This window comes from Diachasmimorpha longicaudata, chromosome 6 (assembly GCF_034640455.1).
Source record: "Diachasmimorpha longicaudata isolate KC_UGA_2023 chromosome 6, iyDiaLong2, whole genome shotgun sequence".
NCBI lineage: Eukaryota > Metazoa > Arthropoda > Insecta > Hymenoptera > Braconidae > Diachasmimorpha > Diachasmimorpha longicaudata.
Window position 1 is genome coordinate 4,043,867 of NC_087230.1, and position 17,002 is coordinate 4,060,868.

General features: G+C 35.8%; 2 protein-coding genes across 6 annotated transcripts; one reads left to right on the plus strand and one right to left on the minus strand.

Annotated features, from left to right (window-relative positions):
• The first annotated feature begins 2,753 nt into the window (after positions 1-2,753).
• Positions 2,754-9,802, plus strand: LOC135163271 (neural/ectodermal development factor IMP-L2). Of its 3 annotated transcripts, XM_064122568.1 has the most exons (8): positions 2,754-3,235; positions 3,342-3,459; positions 5,964-6,173; positions 6,404-6,465; positions 6,741-6,825; positions 7,380-7,563; positions 7,644-7,969; positions 8,521-9,802. In XM_064122568.1, exons 3-8 carry the CDS (start codon positions 5,964-5,966, stop codon positions 8,533-8,535), a joined length of 882 nt encoding a protein of 293 aa, XP_063978638.1. In that variant the 5' UTR covers positions 2,754-3,235; positions 3,342-3,459; the 3' UTR covers positions 8,536-9,802. The 3 variants fall into 3 exon arrangements, with proteins under 3 accessions (XP_063978638.1, XP_063978637.1, XP_063978636.1); XM_064122567.1 differs by lacking the exon at positions 2,754-3,235 and having other exon boundaries at positions 3,277-3,459; XM_064122566.1 differs by lacking the exons at positions 2,754-3,235; positions 3,342-3,459 and adding an exon at positions 5,104-5,124.
• Positions 8,991-16,920, minus strand: LOC135163265 (lysine-specific demethylase 4C-like). Of its 3 annotated transcripts, XM_064122539.1 has the most exons (7): positions 16,400-16,920; positions 14,685-15,474; positions 13,879-14,599; positions 11,018-13,782; positions 10,811-10,924; positions 10,160-10,253; positions 8,991-9,975 (listed from the first exon to the last, which is right to left on the minus strand). In XM_064122539.1, exons 2-7 carry the CDS (start codon positions 15,459-15,461, stop codon positions 9,845-9,847), a joined length of 4,602 nt encoding a protein of 1,533 aa, XP_063978609.1. In that variant the 5' UTR covers positions 15,462-15,474; positions 16,400-16,920; the 3' UTR covers positions 8,991-9,844. The 3 variants fall into 3 exon arrangements, with proteins under 3 accessions (XP_063978609.1, XP_063978608.1, XP_063978607.1); XM_064122538.1 differs by having other exon boundaries at positions 8,991-9,949; positions 10,161-10,253; positions 11,018-14,599; XM_064122537.1 differs by having other exon boundaries at positions 11,018-14,599.
• Between the last annotated feature and the right edge of the window lie 82 nt (positions 16,921-17,002).

Below are 17,002 nucleotides of genomic sequence, written 5' to 3' on the forward strand. Positions count from 1 at the left end.
CCAAATCTTGGCCAATAGGATTGCACCATTCGACGTTATTTTATATAGTCAACACGGTATTTCAGCGGAAATTCTTGGAAATTTCACTGGAAATTTTGCATGTTGCTATATATAAAAAAAAACAAATGTTGAAGTAACCCTCAATTGTATCTGACAGATTAAATGGCAATTCGTTGAAAATTATGTCTCATGGTGCAATTCTATCGGCCATGATTTGGATGCAAAAAATAATCCCCCGAATACCACTCGAACTTCGAAATTATCTGATATTTCCCTCAAGGTTCCCTACAAACAAATAAGCTTGTCAAGTTTTCCAGAAAAATCACTCGCGCTTCGCGCTCGTGATTTTTAGACTGGAAAACTTGACACGTTCATTTGTTTGCAACGAACCTATCGGGAAATATCCGATAATTTCGGAGCTCTTGTGGTATTATATGCGAATATTTCTCTCCGTGAAGTGGGTTTTTATCCTCCGAGTTGACAATTTATGAGAAATGGAGTTGCGAATCAGAAAATGGAAATGAAATTATCGTATGTTATTGTTCATCACCTCCACGCTGGGTTCAATAAAAAAATTGATTGGGTCGTATTGATGAGAGAGAAAAGAAGAAAATTAGTCGCGCCGTTGGGCTTATCAACGATTCGACGAAAATACGGTACTGACGATAATTGTCCGAATTGGTCTATCATCCATTTCGTGGACATTGCTTAATTAATTGCGATATTGCGTGATTAAGTTAATTTGGTTTTTCGATCTCTCCGAAAATTCGTAAAAAATTGAGAGTTGACTAGGGAAAGGCGCAACGAACTAGAGGGTAAATTGACTCGAGAGGCGAAACGGACCAAAATTTGTCATTTAAAATAAAAATCGAATTGCTGTTTTATAATATTTATAAAGAAATATTATAAAACAGCTACTATTTATTTATAAATATTATAAAACAGCGATTCGGTTATTAATATTTTTAATATTATTTTAATATATTTATAAATAGATATTATAAAACAGCAAATATATTTCTAATTCAGTTATTTTTGCTAATATCTCAGCATTACGCTTCCGCATATCATCGTACTCTCTTATCTCGTCACCTAGTGATTCATCGGTTTCACTTTTCGGCTCCTGTCCTTACGCTCCTTGAAGATTTCCTGATTTTGCGATCTCTCGTTTAATTCAACCGAAGGAATTCCGATGCGATCAGATAAGGGTCATGACAATAGTCGAGTCAATCCTTAAACATTTGCAAAAAAAGGCTTTCAGAAATTCGCTACATCTCACGAGCTACTTAATCGCACATACACATAGACAGACGTAACTTGAAGAAAACAATATCGCGGTTAATTTAATAATTTAGTATAATTTAGGGATAATTTAGGATTATCCTTAGTCATAGCCCCACGGAGAGGGATAGTTTAGTAAAAATTACGCGAAAGTCGCATAATTCTTCAGTGAGAACAAAAGTCTGTTAAAAGTGACGGAGGGCTCAGTGAAGAGTACGAAATGCTCCGTAGCAATCACATAACTCGTTAAGGGCGAACTCCGACAACAGGACCTTCCAAAGTCCTATTTCTAGCTTCAGCCAGACCTGAACCGCAGTGAACCTGAGGAGTTCATCTTCTCTACCTTGAAATAAATAAATGTGTCCTTTAGTTTTGGAGATATTTGTAAAAAAACATTAAAAAACAAATCCCTTTCCCTCGAAAAATATTCGACCAACTGAACTGGTCCTGCGCACAGAGTGAATCCTTATTAAGACCTACGATATTTGCAAAATTAAGATTTTTGTAAATCTATTTAATTAATTCATTGGGGTTCGATTTTCTATAAGTTGATTCCGGAAAAGTAACACAGGAGGGAGGGGTAAATGCCCTTAAATTCGGTATTTTTGCGTTTCAGACATCTTCCAAATAAAAATTATCTGGAGAGAAAAATTTGTTAAAAATTACTTGTCTGTTCCGTAGTCTGCCAGTCAAAACAATATTTGATAAAAATTACAGAACAATTACCTACTTTTTCACTGAACTTTCAGGAAAAACTTCAAAACGTTGTCTTATCCCGTAATTTTGACGGAATACTGTTTTGATTAACAGATTACGAAACAGACACGTAATTAAAAAAAAATGTTCTCCATCTCAGGAACGTGAAAAATAACCGATTGAAATGGTTCCCTTCGCCGCCAAAAAATCACGTTGTGGAACTGCAAACCTCCACCAGAGTCAGCCTGTCCCTCCCTATTATCACTCAAAGGAACAGAAAATTGTGAAATAATTAGCGACTTTGCTTCTCCATCAAGAATTGCTCTCAACTTTTTCCCAATTTCCGATATTGGCTTATGGATAGCGATTACCCCAATAATACAAAAAACTCTTTAACTATTAACTTTAGTTCTTTATTATCGCACGCAGCAGGTATATCTTTCTCGTGTGATGTCTCCAGACCAACTGACTCTCAGTCACCAAAGATTTGTCACTCCAGACCCATTTGACAAAAGGCCCTTGTTCACTCATTTCTTTCTCTATTTCTTTCTGTTTCTATTTATCAAAACCATTCTAAACATTTCGGCACTATTTACAAAAAAACTATAAAAACTTTAACATACCGAGATGGACTGAAAACAGCTGCAGACAGACCATTCATTTTTCTCCACACACATCAAGCATTCTCAATATCCCAAGAGCTCGGCTAATCATCAAATACGTCACCAACATCCTGATGATGAATTTACCCATATTATACGACAATAACGCTCATTGAATGGAGTGATAAACAAGTACAAGTACCAATAATGCATTCTTGATGAGGGTAATAACAACGACAGCGATTGTGATAATGACATTTGTATGTGAATGGAAATGATGATGGTGGGGGTGAGGGTGGTTATGTATGTCCAGGCGGCCAGAGAACGAAGAGAGAAGTCAAAATGAGGAGGAAATGGAATGTCACATGCTGTCGGCAATGTGCTGGCGGTGCGTTGGAGTAACTGTTGAGGGTGCGAAACCGTATAGATGTTTCGCCCAGTGTCCCTCGGCAAATATTGAAATAAGGTGACTGTAATGAGTGATGGGGTGGTGGTCGGAAGGTGGTTGACGGCGAAGAGGTACAAACCACCGGGCGTGGGCTGCAGGACACTCTCATTGGCTATTTCAAAGGAGACGTACGCTTCCCCCCCGCGGCTCCGCTCGCCAGTAGCCGGCCAATCAAGCGCTAAAGAGACATGACGATTACATTTCAAAGGTATAAATGTGACGGTGGAAAGTCGTCCGTTGTCAGTTATTCTTTTAGGATCCTCTCATCATCATCCGGTTGATAAACTTAAACAAAAATTCTATTTTCCGAACAGCCAACACCAATTTTTTGGAGTCTACAGAAGCAACTGGTAGGAGCTGTCAAGCTGTCAAGTGATCGTCGTGACAATCGCAGATTTACTACGAGGGAACAACAGTAAAAAGTGCATAAAGGTAAATAAATACGTTTTAGAAATGATTTTTCCATTTCACTCTAGTGAGTGGTGTAAATATTGTAATTACGATTTTATTTGTTGGTCGTTGTCTGGTGAGACAAAAATCAATTTTGCGTCATCATTTTGAGATGTGGAATAATATATTTTCCGAATCGTTGGACAGTCAAACCTGTACGAAGGGTCAGTGAGAGAGATAAAATGTTATCGGAAAAATAAATTTTGGTTGAAGTCAATGATAAAGAGGCACGTGCAACCTTTACCGAGTAAACGTTGAAAATTTTCTCTTTTTCATTTACTTATCGAATGGGTAATAATAATAATAATGATTCAGGGTGTGTAAAATTCGGGGTCAATCATTCGACGACATTGAGACAGACGAAAAATGAGGGAAAAAGGAAAGAGACAAATTGAGAGTTCAAGTAGTGAGGAATTGGATCAAACGTTGTCTGAGGCGTGAGATTGACGGAGCTGACTCTTGTGAGCCAATCGAACCGGTTCAAACTCGTCATGTGGTAACAACCGACGAAGAATTTATTAAGGGCTTCGATATGTAAAAGCCAGTCAACAATGTCTCGTCATATTTTATGAAATTAATTAACGGCCCAGTGGTATTTCACGAATGACGAAATTCCGGTGTATTATTACAACCATTCGGACTTTCCTGACCTGACATTGGTAAGTCAGTTACGTTCTACCCACGTCCTAAAGTCAGCGCGATGCAGAAATTTCTCATCACAATTGTGAAAATCCCCCTTAGGCCAGGTTTGTCCGGAAGGAACAACAATCATTCAATTGTGGACTATTTCGATACTTAATAATTATTTCAATGTCATGACCTATCGATTTTAAGTCTTTCTTCTTTATTCACACTACAAATAACCGCGCGCTTTGCGCGCGCACCTTCTCTCCAGGTTAGTTAACTTTCGTAAATGATCTTTCATTTCTATTGGGATCTACGTGCACTATCGCACGTTATCTTGGAGACTTACGACTATTTTTGTTAATAAAAAAAAATGTTTGAACAGTATATATTGTGTACCTCCGGTATATAATTTTTTTATATAAAAAAAATAGAAAGTAAATCTCAGCGCATTTTATATTTTTATTTTCTTCTCGCGGATGATATTTTTGAGAGAAAAATGGATGAGGTAAAATGGAATACGCTATTCTTTTTGATAAACACGATCAGAAAACGTTTCGCGAGTTTTTGAATAAAAGATTGAAAAATGTTGTATTCATGAGGAATGAAAAATATTCTAGTGGTAAATAATGCATATAGCGCTTGCCATTTAAGATTTTATCATATCCAAAAATTTAAATAGAAAAGAATAGCCACCTGTTTGCTATAACAGAATGGAGCAAGGTCGAGAGAGCAAGCGCGTAAGCGGACGTTCAATTTTCATCAGTCAAACGAGGTGCGCGTTATTGCCGTAGTCCCAGAAGCGTACGTTGCGTCACGACTCACTATTCTTTTGCTTCATCAATCAGCCTCGCAAAGGAACAATCTTCGCAAAATTAAGAAATCAGAGTCATCACTTTTCTATTTTTGAAAAAAAAAAAAATCGATATCCGCCGTCTCACCCGCGCAACAATCGAACTATTAATTTAAAATTCGAATGAGAGTTTCCTTTCATCACTGCAACGGAAATAATTAAAAATGGGGGTAATTGAACGATCATTTTTGGAGATATTCAATTTTTAGTGTACAATGATTACCTGGAGTATCTCAAAATTGATTGGACTGAATTCATTTTTTTAATATTAAAATTTTAGTCTTTTTTAGTCTTTCAGTATTTTAATCTTTAGTATTCTTTAATTTTTAGTATTCTCTGTTATGAACAATTGAAACTCTATCATAATCAATTGGATAAAAATAGGAAAAAATGATAGAAATCAGCACATGAAAATTGTGTAATGAAATAATGAGTTATTTTTATTCATTTCCCTGTTTAAATCTATATACATTGTTGATAGTATTGAGAGCGCATGGTATGTCTGGACAAAAGTTAACTGTCTGTCCATACCTGTGTTTAGTCCATATCAGTATTTTATAGTTTTTCCCAGAACCCTAGCGGAATATTTAAAATAGTTTTAATAAACAGAGCCAGAGAAGGAGAAGAAAGAAACATGTGAACAAGGGCTTTTTGTAAAATGGGTCCAGAATGTGAAAACTTTGGTCACTAAGGGTCAGTTGGTCTGGAGACATCATAGGAGAAAGCCCAGGATATGCCTTCTGCGAACGATAATAAAGAATTAAAGTTTATATCCAAATCGTTTGATATTATTCAGTAAATCCCTCTCCATAATCCAATAGATAAATGTAAATTAATAGGACAACATTATTAACACCATTTGGTTGCTCCCCATCAATTCATTGATGTCAAGTAAAATATACCAATACATTTGGCTGATTCATCTCCAGTCGTATAACTGATGTCGTCAGCTTGTTTCTCTCTTCATTCTTCTCATTCATACTTTTCTCATATTCTTATTTGTCTTTAGATGCAGCTGAGTCTGTTAGGATGTGTCGTGGGACTTTCTACGATGGCACTTCTCTTCCAAGGGATAGCAGCAAGTTCCCTCGGTTTGATGCGCGCTTTATCGCAAGAAGAGGGTGAAGATGAGCAGCAGCCGGAGTTGCCCTTCGATGATGTGGAACAGACAAACATGATCTCAGACTATGTTGTTAAATATACACCGACAGCCAAAAAGGTAATTAAAATAAAAACGTGGAGAGTGAAAAGTTACGTCTTCTGTATCATCGCACGAAAAAATATTCAATCAAAATTACAATATTGCAAAATTACAATATTATCTAGAAAGACATGCGCACGTGTGCGCTGTTCAATATCAACTTCATGTGTTTCTAGATAATCAGAATTGCATTTTATTTGTTTATTTATTATTTATTTTATTTTATGAGCTATTTTAATTTGTTTCAGAGCAAAGATTGGGTGAAAATAGACTTATCGGGATCACTTCGTTCTCACATTCTTTCGAAGGGGTAAGTTTTTTTTATTTACCATTCCATAAATTTCAGCTTTTTGGAAATTAATGGAATGAATGGAATTAATGGAATTAATGGAATTGATCATGCTTTGAATTTCATTTGTTACAAATTGCAAAGTTTAATTTTCTTGTGGAACTTCCAGATTTTCTGATTATACGTCAATTCAATTTTCTTGAATTCTCAGCATTAAGCGAAAATTGATAAATACATTGATGTTAAATGCAAATTGAATTTACAACTGTATCTGATTATAAAAAAATTAATTGCAGCCAATATTATGAGCTGACGTGTAAAGGTGAAGGCAGACCTGTACCTCAAATGTATTGGATACGCGGTGGAAATATCCTACGACAGGTGAGTTAAGATAGAATTAAATAAGGTTGTAGGGAAGAGTAAGATTTTTGCAAATTTGACGCTACATTAAGTACTAAGTAGTATTATAATTATATTAGCAGCTCAACAATTTCTTGAAAAATTGGAATAGTTAATACTTATACTCTGTGAAACTGTTCAGTAATTCTGTACACTTTGAAATAAGATGTCCATTTCCGTGAAATTTTACTGAGGTCTTAGTAAACAGTGTAAATTGAAAAAACCTCAATTAAAGAAACGTAAATACTAAAAAACTATTAATTTATTCCTCATATAATTTATAATAATCGAGACATTCAAATGCCTATTCAGTCTACTACTACCTAGTATTCTCTCAAATTTTCTAATTACTCCAACTGAGACAATAAAAAAGTCTTATCAAACAATATCATTGAGTCTCTCTCTCTCTCTCTCAGCAAAATATCAATTTTTTATAAGAAAAAAAATCTTCTATTGAAATACATTTGAATACCCCATAAGTGAATTCGTCTAATAACAAGAAAAGTAAGTAATAAATTTATAAATTTAATTTATAGCTCGATGAACTCAAAAAAATCAGCCTCACTTATGATTCATCATTGTTTGTGAATGCCGCTGCCGCCAAACAAGAATCGAAATATGTCATTGATTGTGCATCGAAACAGGATGAAGGGCCCATCCATTGTGTAGCTGTTGCCGGTGACAAAATCAAATGGGAATCAACGAACATTGTGATATCTGGTAAGAAAAAATTTTATTCAACAACGAATAACAATGTCCTTGTACGATGAAAATGTCATTTTCACCCACCAATCATTCAGATAACGTAAACTCAAACCGAAGCCGATCATGTGGTTCTTCACGTCCTCCTGTCATCACTCATCACGCGGCGACTGTCATCGGATTTCAGGATTCATCCATAATCCTGCCGTGCGTAGCAACAGGAAAACCGCCGCCTTATGTCACTTGGGAAACATCAGAGGGTAGTTTAATTACGAATCACCTCTACAATCCACGTTACAAAGTACTCAGCACTGGTAATCTGCTGATTAGTGCACTCGAGTGGGATGACATGAATGAATATACTTGTATAGCAAAATCGAATTTGGGAGAGGATCGAATTACTACGTTCGTCTACCCCGCCCAAGTAAGTTATTAATATTGATAGTCTGATTCATCTTCCTTTGCATCTTGACAAAATCAGAATGCATTCATACTTCGTTGCCAATATGCCATATTTCAAACAATATTTCATCTGCGTCAGGCTATTAAAGCACATCCAAAAAACATAAAATGTAATTCGTTTATATTAACAATCAAACAAACACATATTTATAAAAGGAAAAGACAGAGAATATTTTCCTAAATGCAACAACTTGGCAGTTGCATAGAGTCTTGCTTCTTGAGTTTAAGAATTAATGAAAAATGAGCTCATTATAATAAATAAGAGCGCAAGGCTAGTCGCTCTCTCCTCTTAACAATGAAAGTAAAATATTACATCATTATTTCATAGCCATTCAATGAGTTTTAGTCTTCAACAGAGACTGGGAAATTTGTTTGTTGTTGTTTTTTTTGTCTACAATTCATATTTTTGTAGTTTTTTCGATGCGTTCTATCTGTAGTTGGCGAAAAACAGTAATTTCAAGTTGTTATTGACATAAGCGAAGGAAAATAATCATTGTTCCTATTGTTTTTCAGCGAGACAAGCGTTAAAATGGACCTACAACGGGCAAAAAAAACAAGATAAACCAATGGCCACCGAGAGTACTTGCAATCCCCTTCTGTCTACGTATTAGATAGCTGACTGTTGTGCTGAGAAGGAAAATTGAAAAACCTTCCCAGCACCCATTCTCGTATTTTTTATGAAAGAAGACGAACAAGAAAACAAAAGGACGACATACTTATCTAGTCATTAAGTGTTAGTAAATCTCTCTTATTTGTTAAGATCGAATCGGACTCCACCTGAAGTCGCTAATTAAATTATTGTTCACTCTCTAAATCTTCAACGATTTTTGTGGCGCATAAAATTTCATTCCGCTTCAACAAAAGCTAAATTTATTAATTTGTTAATATTATTATTATTGATTAATTATTGATGCGATCAGGGTGTATTTAGGTACTTACAAGTAAATAAATGTATTTTGTCATACCATATATTGTACACTTCATTATTTGATTGCTTCATCGTTCATAAATCTTTCTTTATTGTTACATACAACAATTAGCATGTTTATTTCATTGCAATAAGCATTCACCAATTAAAAATTTAATCGTCATCGTATTTTAAATCATGATTGAACAATTGTTCAATAAATAAATCATGATGCGAAATTTCTCCATAGACCTTAGAAATTCTGTCCAGTAGTATCGCTTTACTCTGTCTCAGAAATTATTTTTTACAAGTATCTTTATAATATAAATTCCATTATTATCAATTATTAAACAAACTACACTCGAACACTCGAGGTTGTATTTTCAGATGAAGAGTACACACTTTGTTTCATATTTAAGTCATATTCTTAAAGTTTCAAGACTAATTACAATATTCACACGATAATATATATAATACATGTAGTAGTTGTTTTATAAATTATCAATTATCACTATCTTGTCACTCACTTCATTTCAGTTTTTATCCTGTTAATCTGCAAACAATAGTTTTCAGTCCATACATTGTGCAACGTATAAAAATTGAAAATGGAAACCTCAGTGGACTTAGATCATAATTTCATTACCGCGAGTGATGAAACGTATAAAAAAAAAAATCTTGCACACGAACGTCAAATTGATTAAAGAACAAATTTCGGCTCTATTGCAATAAAAAATTGAGTCAAGTGTAAAATAAACTCAAAGATAAATATTATATGTTTCCCATTTAGATAATATATGTATACTTAAATGAGTAAGCATTTACATAAAGATAGATATAATTTTCTGTGAAACGAAAATAATAAATCATTCCAGCTATTTACAAAAAAAATATTTAATACATTTCATTATCTCACTTAATTCAGTCGTTTGGTTAATATTTGAACTTTTTCACCGACTGTTTCTCCTTCCGTTGACTCTCAAATTCACTGTCAGCACCATAAAGATGATATCGATGCTTCATTTCAGTTGCAGTAGACTTGGGAAATAAAATAGACAGAAGAGCCAACATATAGGAAAGGAAAAGTCAATTAATGAACCAAATTAAAATAATCGATAATGAAAATAAAAGTAAGGAGAAAAGAAGGTAGGCTAAGATGGAACTGATATTAAAAAATTAATTATGCGTCTTCCTTTTCATTTCTCCCGGTGTTTATAACATTTTTTTTTCAATTCATGACTGGACTCACCAGGCGGGAGAGTACTCTTCGTGGCATATCTTCCTGTAAACTGTAAATTTGATCGCGTTTTACCACCAACTGTGATGCGTCTTCAAATAACACCTGAAAAAGAAAATCAACAGATGAGCAACAAATAGAGAAATCAGACCTAAATTAAACAATAATCATCACTAATTCTCCAACTAGTATTGAAAAAAATGGCCACTTCAATTATTGATCAATAAAGTCATGAAAAAAATTGCGACGTTATTGTTCATTAATTATGGAATAAAACTTTGCCCAATGCTACTAATCGTTCGTATTATAACTAAACAACTCTGCTTCCCCGTTAATCATTCAATAAATAATCACAAATGTTGAATTATAAATTTTCATTAACTGAATAATCGTGAATTAGTGAAAAAGATAATTGATTTATACAATACTGAAAAATTACAGATGTCAGGTGCCAATTTAGTATGTTCACTACTAATTAATGAGGTAATAATATTCATTCTTTATCCTATTATGATCTGTAATAATCAAAGAGATATATATTTCAATCCAAATGATTTTATAAATTTGTCATTAGGATGTTCATAATTTACTCATTTGAAATCAGCTAATGACCGATGAAGCCAATTACTAGGAATTAAGTAATAAATGGAATGAATTCTTACAGTGTACATATAGCGAGGATTTGTCCCTTCAAAAATGCCATCATAAACCTGACCATCAGTCCACTTAACTTTGACAGCTGCTCCTACAGTGGGCATACTTCCAGCTTGATAGTTCTAAAGCAAATAAAATAATTCTGTTAATTGTCTGTCCTCCATTATTTACGCATACACTTCAAACAGGGGAAAACCTTTAAAAAATTTACTTACCGTGATATCTCCAGGGTATAGATCATCACTGAAGCTAGAGTCATCAAAAGTGACCATGTAGAACAGATGTGTATCTATAGATTGCACTGTGGCCTTATAATACCGTTTATTTCTGTGTTTAGCCCATACAATTTCTCCATTTCTAATCAATGGACTATTCTCCTTTCGATTAGCATGACCATGACAGGTGACCTGAAGTTCCTGACTGTTATACGTTGGTATAATGAAGGTTGCGCCAGTAACAAGACCGCAAGACGGATGAAACAGAGCTCCACAAACATGACAGCCTAGACAAACTCCATCCCTCTGATCACAACACGAGCATGTCTGTCGCACAAGATCGGTTTTTATTGTCAGTACATTAATAGGATCTTTGTTGACTGGATCTTTAAAAGTTACTCCGGGTATCAATAGAGCACATAAAATATGCGCCCATCTACTGTCACTCGTTCTTTTGACAGCTCCTCCTCTCATTGGGCATAGGCAACATGTGGCTTGTACCATTCCAGCTTTACATTTATCACATGCCCAATTCGGTAAATCTGTGGGTAATACTGTTATCCCATAGCAAGAGGCATGAACGGTAACATGACACTCACGACATCTGAGTAATTTGTCATTTTCCGGTTCTACACTCTGCTCTTTGGAATTAGCAGCAAATAATGAAGATGACACCCAAATTGGTGAATTTTCTGGTAGAACTGTTGGCTTACAGTATTTCCAGTCTGGTGGCATTTGACGATAATTTTTATCAGTTGTTGCAGCAAAAGCAGTACAGATTGCACAGTGAGATAGTTGAGCACTCCAGTAGTCATTAAAACTCTGTTGAGTCTCCAAGTCTGGGATATGTGGATATAACATCGTTGAAATGTGTCCAGGTAATATTTGACCGGGATAAGGTGCTGCTGCTGCTCCTGTTATTGGTGGTGGTGTTTTCATTGGCTCCTGCTTCACTATAGGATAATTCTGTTCGATGCTAAGCACTGGAGGCGGCAGGTCAATTTCCTCTTGACTGTTTCCCAGAAGCACTGTAGCCGATTTATCCTTTAGCTTTCGTTTCGATGCCGGTGACTTCTTTACTCTGGTATTGATACTACTCGGGGATGTCTCTGGCAAGGATAAAGTCGAATGTTTAGCTGGAGCAGCTATCGAATTGCAGGTTTGTGGATGGAATTTCATTGTATCCTCAGTATGATCATTTAGTAATGTTACCGGAACTAATGGCTGTGTAGGTGCTAAATCTTGTTTCCATATGATTTCTGGAGGTTCGTTGTTTGCTGGAAGTGTTGCAAGTGTTATTTCATCTTCCAATGGAGTCAAATTATCCACTTGAGTGGCAATAGAACACATTCTCGGCTCAACTACTCCTCTGTAATTCTGCTCGGGGCTTTGAATAGCGCGTGATAATTTTGTTGGTATTTTCTTTCTGGGAGTTCTCTTCGTTGATTTCGATGAATTTTGTTGTTGAAAATTTGTTTGATACTGAGAATTTGGTATAACAATCTCTCCTTCATTATTATTCGGAGGGAATTTGAGAATTGATGTTCCAAGAGTTACCGGAGCGAACAATTTTTGTCCAATTGAAAATGGTTTGGATGTCAAGATTTTGTCATTCTGGGGGCCAACAATGTTAACGCTCCCTGTACCTGCAATTGCTGATGACAAAATGGGTTTTATATTTGCAGAAGGCTCAGTAGTGTGATAATTTGAATTACTGATGGGCATTTGCAAGAATCTTTTTTGCATGAGTTTATTCCCGTCAGGGAAATCCTTTCCTTGATCATTCAAAGTGTCTGAATTTATGCAAGATGTGTTGACAGTAAATGTGAATGCCGGCTTTGACGGTGAATTTGGAAGAATGCTAACAATAGGCTTAGATGTGTCCGAAACTGGTGTTTGTACCATTTTAAATTTCTCAATTTGATCGTACCACTCATGAGACATCTGAGGGTCTCTCAACCCACCTTGTGGAAATATTGATTTCTGCAAGAACATCATATTAGTACTTGGTGAAATACCAGTCTTAGTGTCAGACTGCAATCTCGAAGGTGTTTGTTTGAGAACCAGAAGACTGTCAGCTGCACTCAGAGTTTCTCTATCCTCCTTGACGTGCGATTCAGATGACATATCGTTTTTAACAACCTCTGGTTTTTTCAACACACTTAACTTTGGCGCTTTTATGATATCATTTTTATAACTCATCATCGGCCTGCCAACTAAAGATGTGAATGTAAATGGTTTTGTTTCAGTTGAAGAATCTAATGTCGTCGACGAGATCATTAGTGACGTGCCTGAGTCACTGGTTTCGGTTGAAGTTCCTTGTTTCAAAAATATCACTGGATTAAGTGGTGAGTTTGTTGTATTCATTTGGGTGTCACATGTAGTTATTTTTTCATTATTAAGTAATAATTTTTGTGGTGTACTACTTGAATAAATCTCACTAGTTTGGGAGATAATACTGCTGGATAAAAAGCTACCATTCGTGGTATCTTTTTTACTTAATGTTTTTTGAGATGAGAGGCTAGGCATTGCCATTAATTTTCTCTGAACATCAACGTCTGACACATCGAGAGGCAGCTGTGAATTGAACATATTAACTGCTGGTAGGTTTTTCAATTTTTTCTTATGCTCATGAAGTTTTTTGTGTTTCTTTCGTTCTGCATGTTTACAATGCTTTTTTGTCTTCTTAGATGCCTCAGATAATTCAGAAATGGATGACTCCTCTCCCTTCAGTACAGCATTATTTCTTTTAATGGCCTCGCTATCTAAAATTCCAGTCAAATTATCCAAGTTTGTCATTTTAGATAAAACAAGACATGGCACTGAGTTACCAATTATATTCAAGTAATTTGGGTTTGTACCTGAATTTGATGAACCCGTTGAACTGGAAAGCTCGGATATAGAATTTGATTTAATTGGTTTTTTTGTTTTTATTCGTCTCGGCTCCTTGTCTGCTGAATTCACTCTTTTCTTCCTCTTACGATTTTTCTTCCGGCTGTAACCGTCATCGTAAATATGGGCATCCTCCACTTCCAGTTCTCCAGCTTTGAGCCAAATATCCTCCAGGACCTCCAGCTGTTGCTCATCCGGCTGATCCTCCTCCAAATCGAGATCTTGAATTGCCTTCTTCACTTCAGGTGGTATATCAGCACGATCAACAAACTCATCCATATTTAAATCGGAATTGGCTCCAGACATTGATTTTTTCTTGTGAATGGTGTGTCGTTTATTTTTCGGAGCATTTAAATAACTCTGGGGAAGTTCACCATTACTATTACTGCACATAAGATCCATTTGGGATGGCATAGGAGCTGCTGTTTGCCTGGGATCCTCAGGATGTGGTCCAACATCTTCACCTCGCAACCACAAGTCATATCTCTCGGGCTGAAATCGTTTGACAAATGTGTCCATTGATATTTTCACCATATCTTTGCTGCAGGTACACTGAGTCGCTCTCTTGCCATATTCGACCCAGCGTGGTGCAGCGAAATTGGTAGATTCAGCACAATTAAATCCATGATTAAATCCAGCATGATAACCGTACGGAAACGTTATCATAATTTCTCCAGCTTCTTGAGTAATCTGCAATGACAATGATACAAAAATGACAATTAGCACGCACTTTAAAACCTGTGATGATTTTAATGGTCTTTTCAAATGAATTTACCTTATTGCATGGTATCGAATACTGCCGGAGTATCTGGGGGGAAATAAGTGACATCTTGTGCCTCAAAAAAGCCTGACAGTTTTGATAACTTCCAGGAAAAAATCCATTAGCTAATCTTTCCATTCTACGGCCATGCTCCGGGGGAATGGCATACCAAGTTTTAGGTGCTCCAAAATGCAAATAATTTATCGAATATAAATCCATATCTTCAGTGTGCCAAGCAAATGTTGTCTTCCACATGCCAAAATACAGATACGCAGTGTTGACACCATCGATAGAAATTCCATAATCTTTATTCACATAGTCAAGAATGGTGCCCAAACGATTTATATTCCATTCTTTAACATCAGGATCGGTAAGGGAGCCGGAGACATCAGCTCCATAAATAGGTGCAACGTATGTAATATTTTTCCAATATTTTCGCTCCAAATCTTCATAATCAAAATGTTTAGGAGTCGCATAACGTTCAGAATTAGCGAGTTTTTGGTACTCCTGAATCGTCATGGATTTTTTTTGAATATTAATTTGCTGATAAAGCCCTTGTTTGCCAGTAACAACTTGACAAATTGGAGCAGGTATCGTGAGATCCATACTCTCGACATCGTAACCACCTTTTCGTGGAATCCATTCAGGCGGTGGTATGACTTTAGCAAGACCAGCTTTGTGGGCTCCTTTGCTCTCCATATATTCTACATATTTCGGAAAATTTTTAAACTCCTCGTAAGTAGGCCGAAACACCTGAATACGGGGTGTGCGCCCTGAAGTATCTCTCACCATTGTTGACTGTTATCTGGAAATGAAATAATAAATTATGATATTTTATCAAATTTTCAGGCTGAGATTCTCAATTTTTGTCATTTATTCTCTTCGTTTTGCCAAAATTCAGGTTTGAAATAGAAATATATATAAATCTTCTTCGATTATCCAGAAAATATATCGATTTGGAATTATTCCAAAATATTGAAAACGTTTTATTGCATTTTTTAAAATTTCCTCTCCTCGAAATATTAATGTTAAGTATTTTTAATTTTAATCCAACGCAAAAAAAGAAAGAAGACAACATTTTTCCAAAGGCTCATTGAAATGTTGATTAACCTTTCTCTTGTGTATTTGTTTTGATCACAATAAAACATTTTTATTGATCCTTCGATCACATAATAATATGCTATAGTCAAGAAAAATAAAGAATCCCCGAGTATTTCATATGAAGTATTTCCTAAAGCGATTAACTATCACATATCAACGAAAAGATTGCTTCACCGCTTGTATCCTCATCCCGGGGGTTAATCGGTCCAGAAAAATCATAATAAAAAGAATCATAATAGAGTGTTGGCTCGAAGGTGTGTTATACAGACGCGCCACGACCGATCGTATGTTTTCAGAACGAGGCGTGCGGCGCGGTGCATAAACAAAATGGATGGTAATTATTGACAGACTACCACGGAAAATTGATAACAAAAATAAAATCACTTGATCAGTTATCGTCAATAAAACAAAGCCAATAATAACAGGAAATATTCAGCTCAATCACATAAATTATTAATTGTTTTCCCCGTGTGAGACGTGACAGTAGTGCAAGACACAATATTACGACAAGTAGCTATTACTCGTTCAGCATCATCCCTTGACTTACTCGAGTGACTCAATATTCTTCAATAATTCTCCTGTTTCGCAATGCAATTGTAACAACACACTAATGAATAAAATGCACTCACCTTTATTTGTCAGATGCTAATGACATGTTACTCGAGAAATGAACGCATGGAAAACAATCCCAACACACTTTAAACAAGCCACAACACGCACTGAATATACACTGACAACGATGGCCCGGAGGAGAATGCACGACTCTCCGTTTACCCCACCTTCCCTTCGCGTAGTTCAGTCATGTCCGCCACTGAGAGGGACCCATTTCGGCACGTACACACACATTTTCTACTGCGCATGCTCCTCTCACTACACGTACATAAACTCACGAATTTTCTGCTCACTTCCTAAACTGCACGACTAAGTCTTTAATTCCAATTGCTCATAAATCCTATACCTGGAAATTTACATTCCATTGATGTGCCTACGAAGGAATAGACAGAGGAAGAGGATCGACCTTGACGTACTACCTGGCATTTTCATGTTCTGAGGGTATGCAGGTAGACGACTAATCCGGACACTAGACGGGATTTCCCATTAGCGGACAGACATTGATTGAATGAATTTTCTAAACATTACATGTGGTAGGTTTTACACTTTCAAGATTTTGTTAATTACTCGAAATATTATTTCAAGTTAAACAAAAAAAGGTAATAGTTGGATATCGTCAG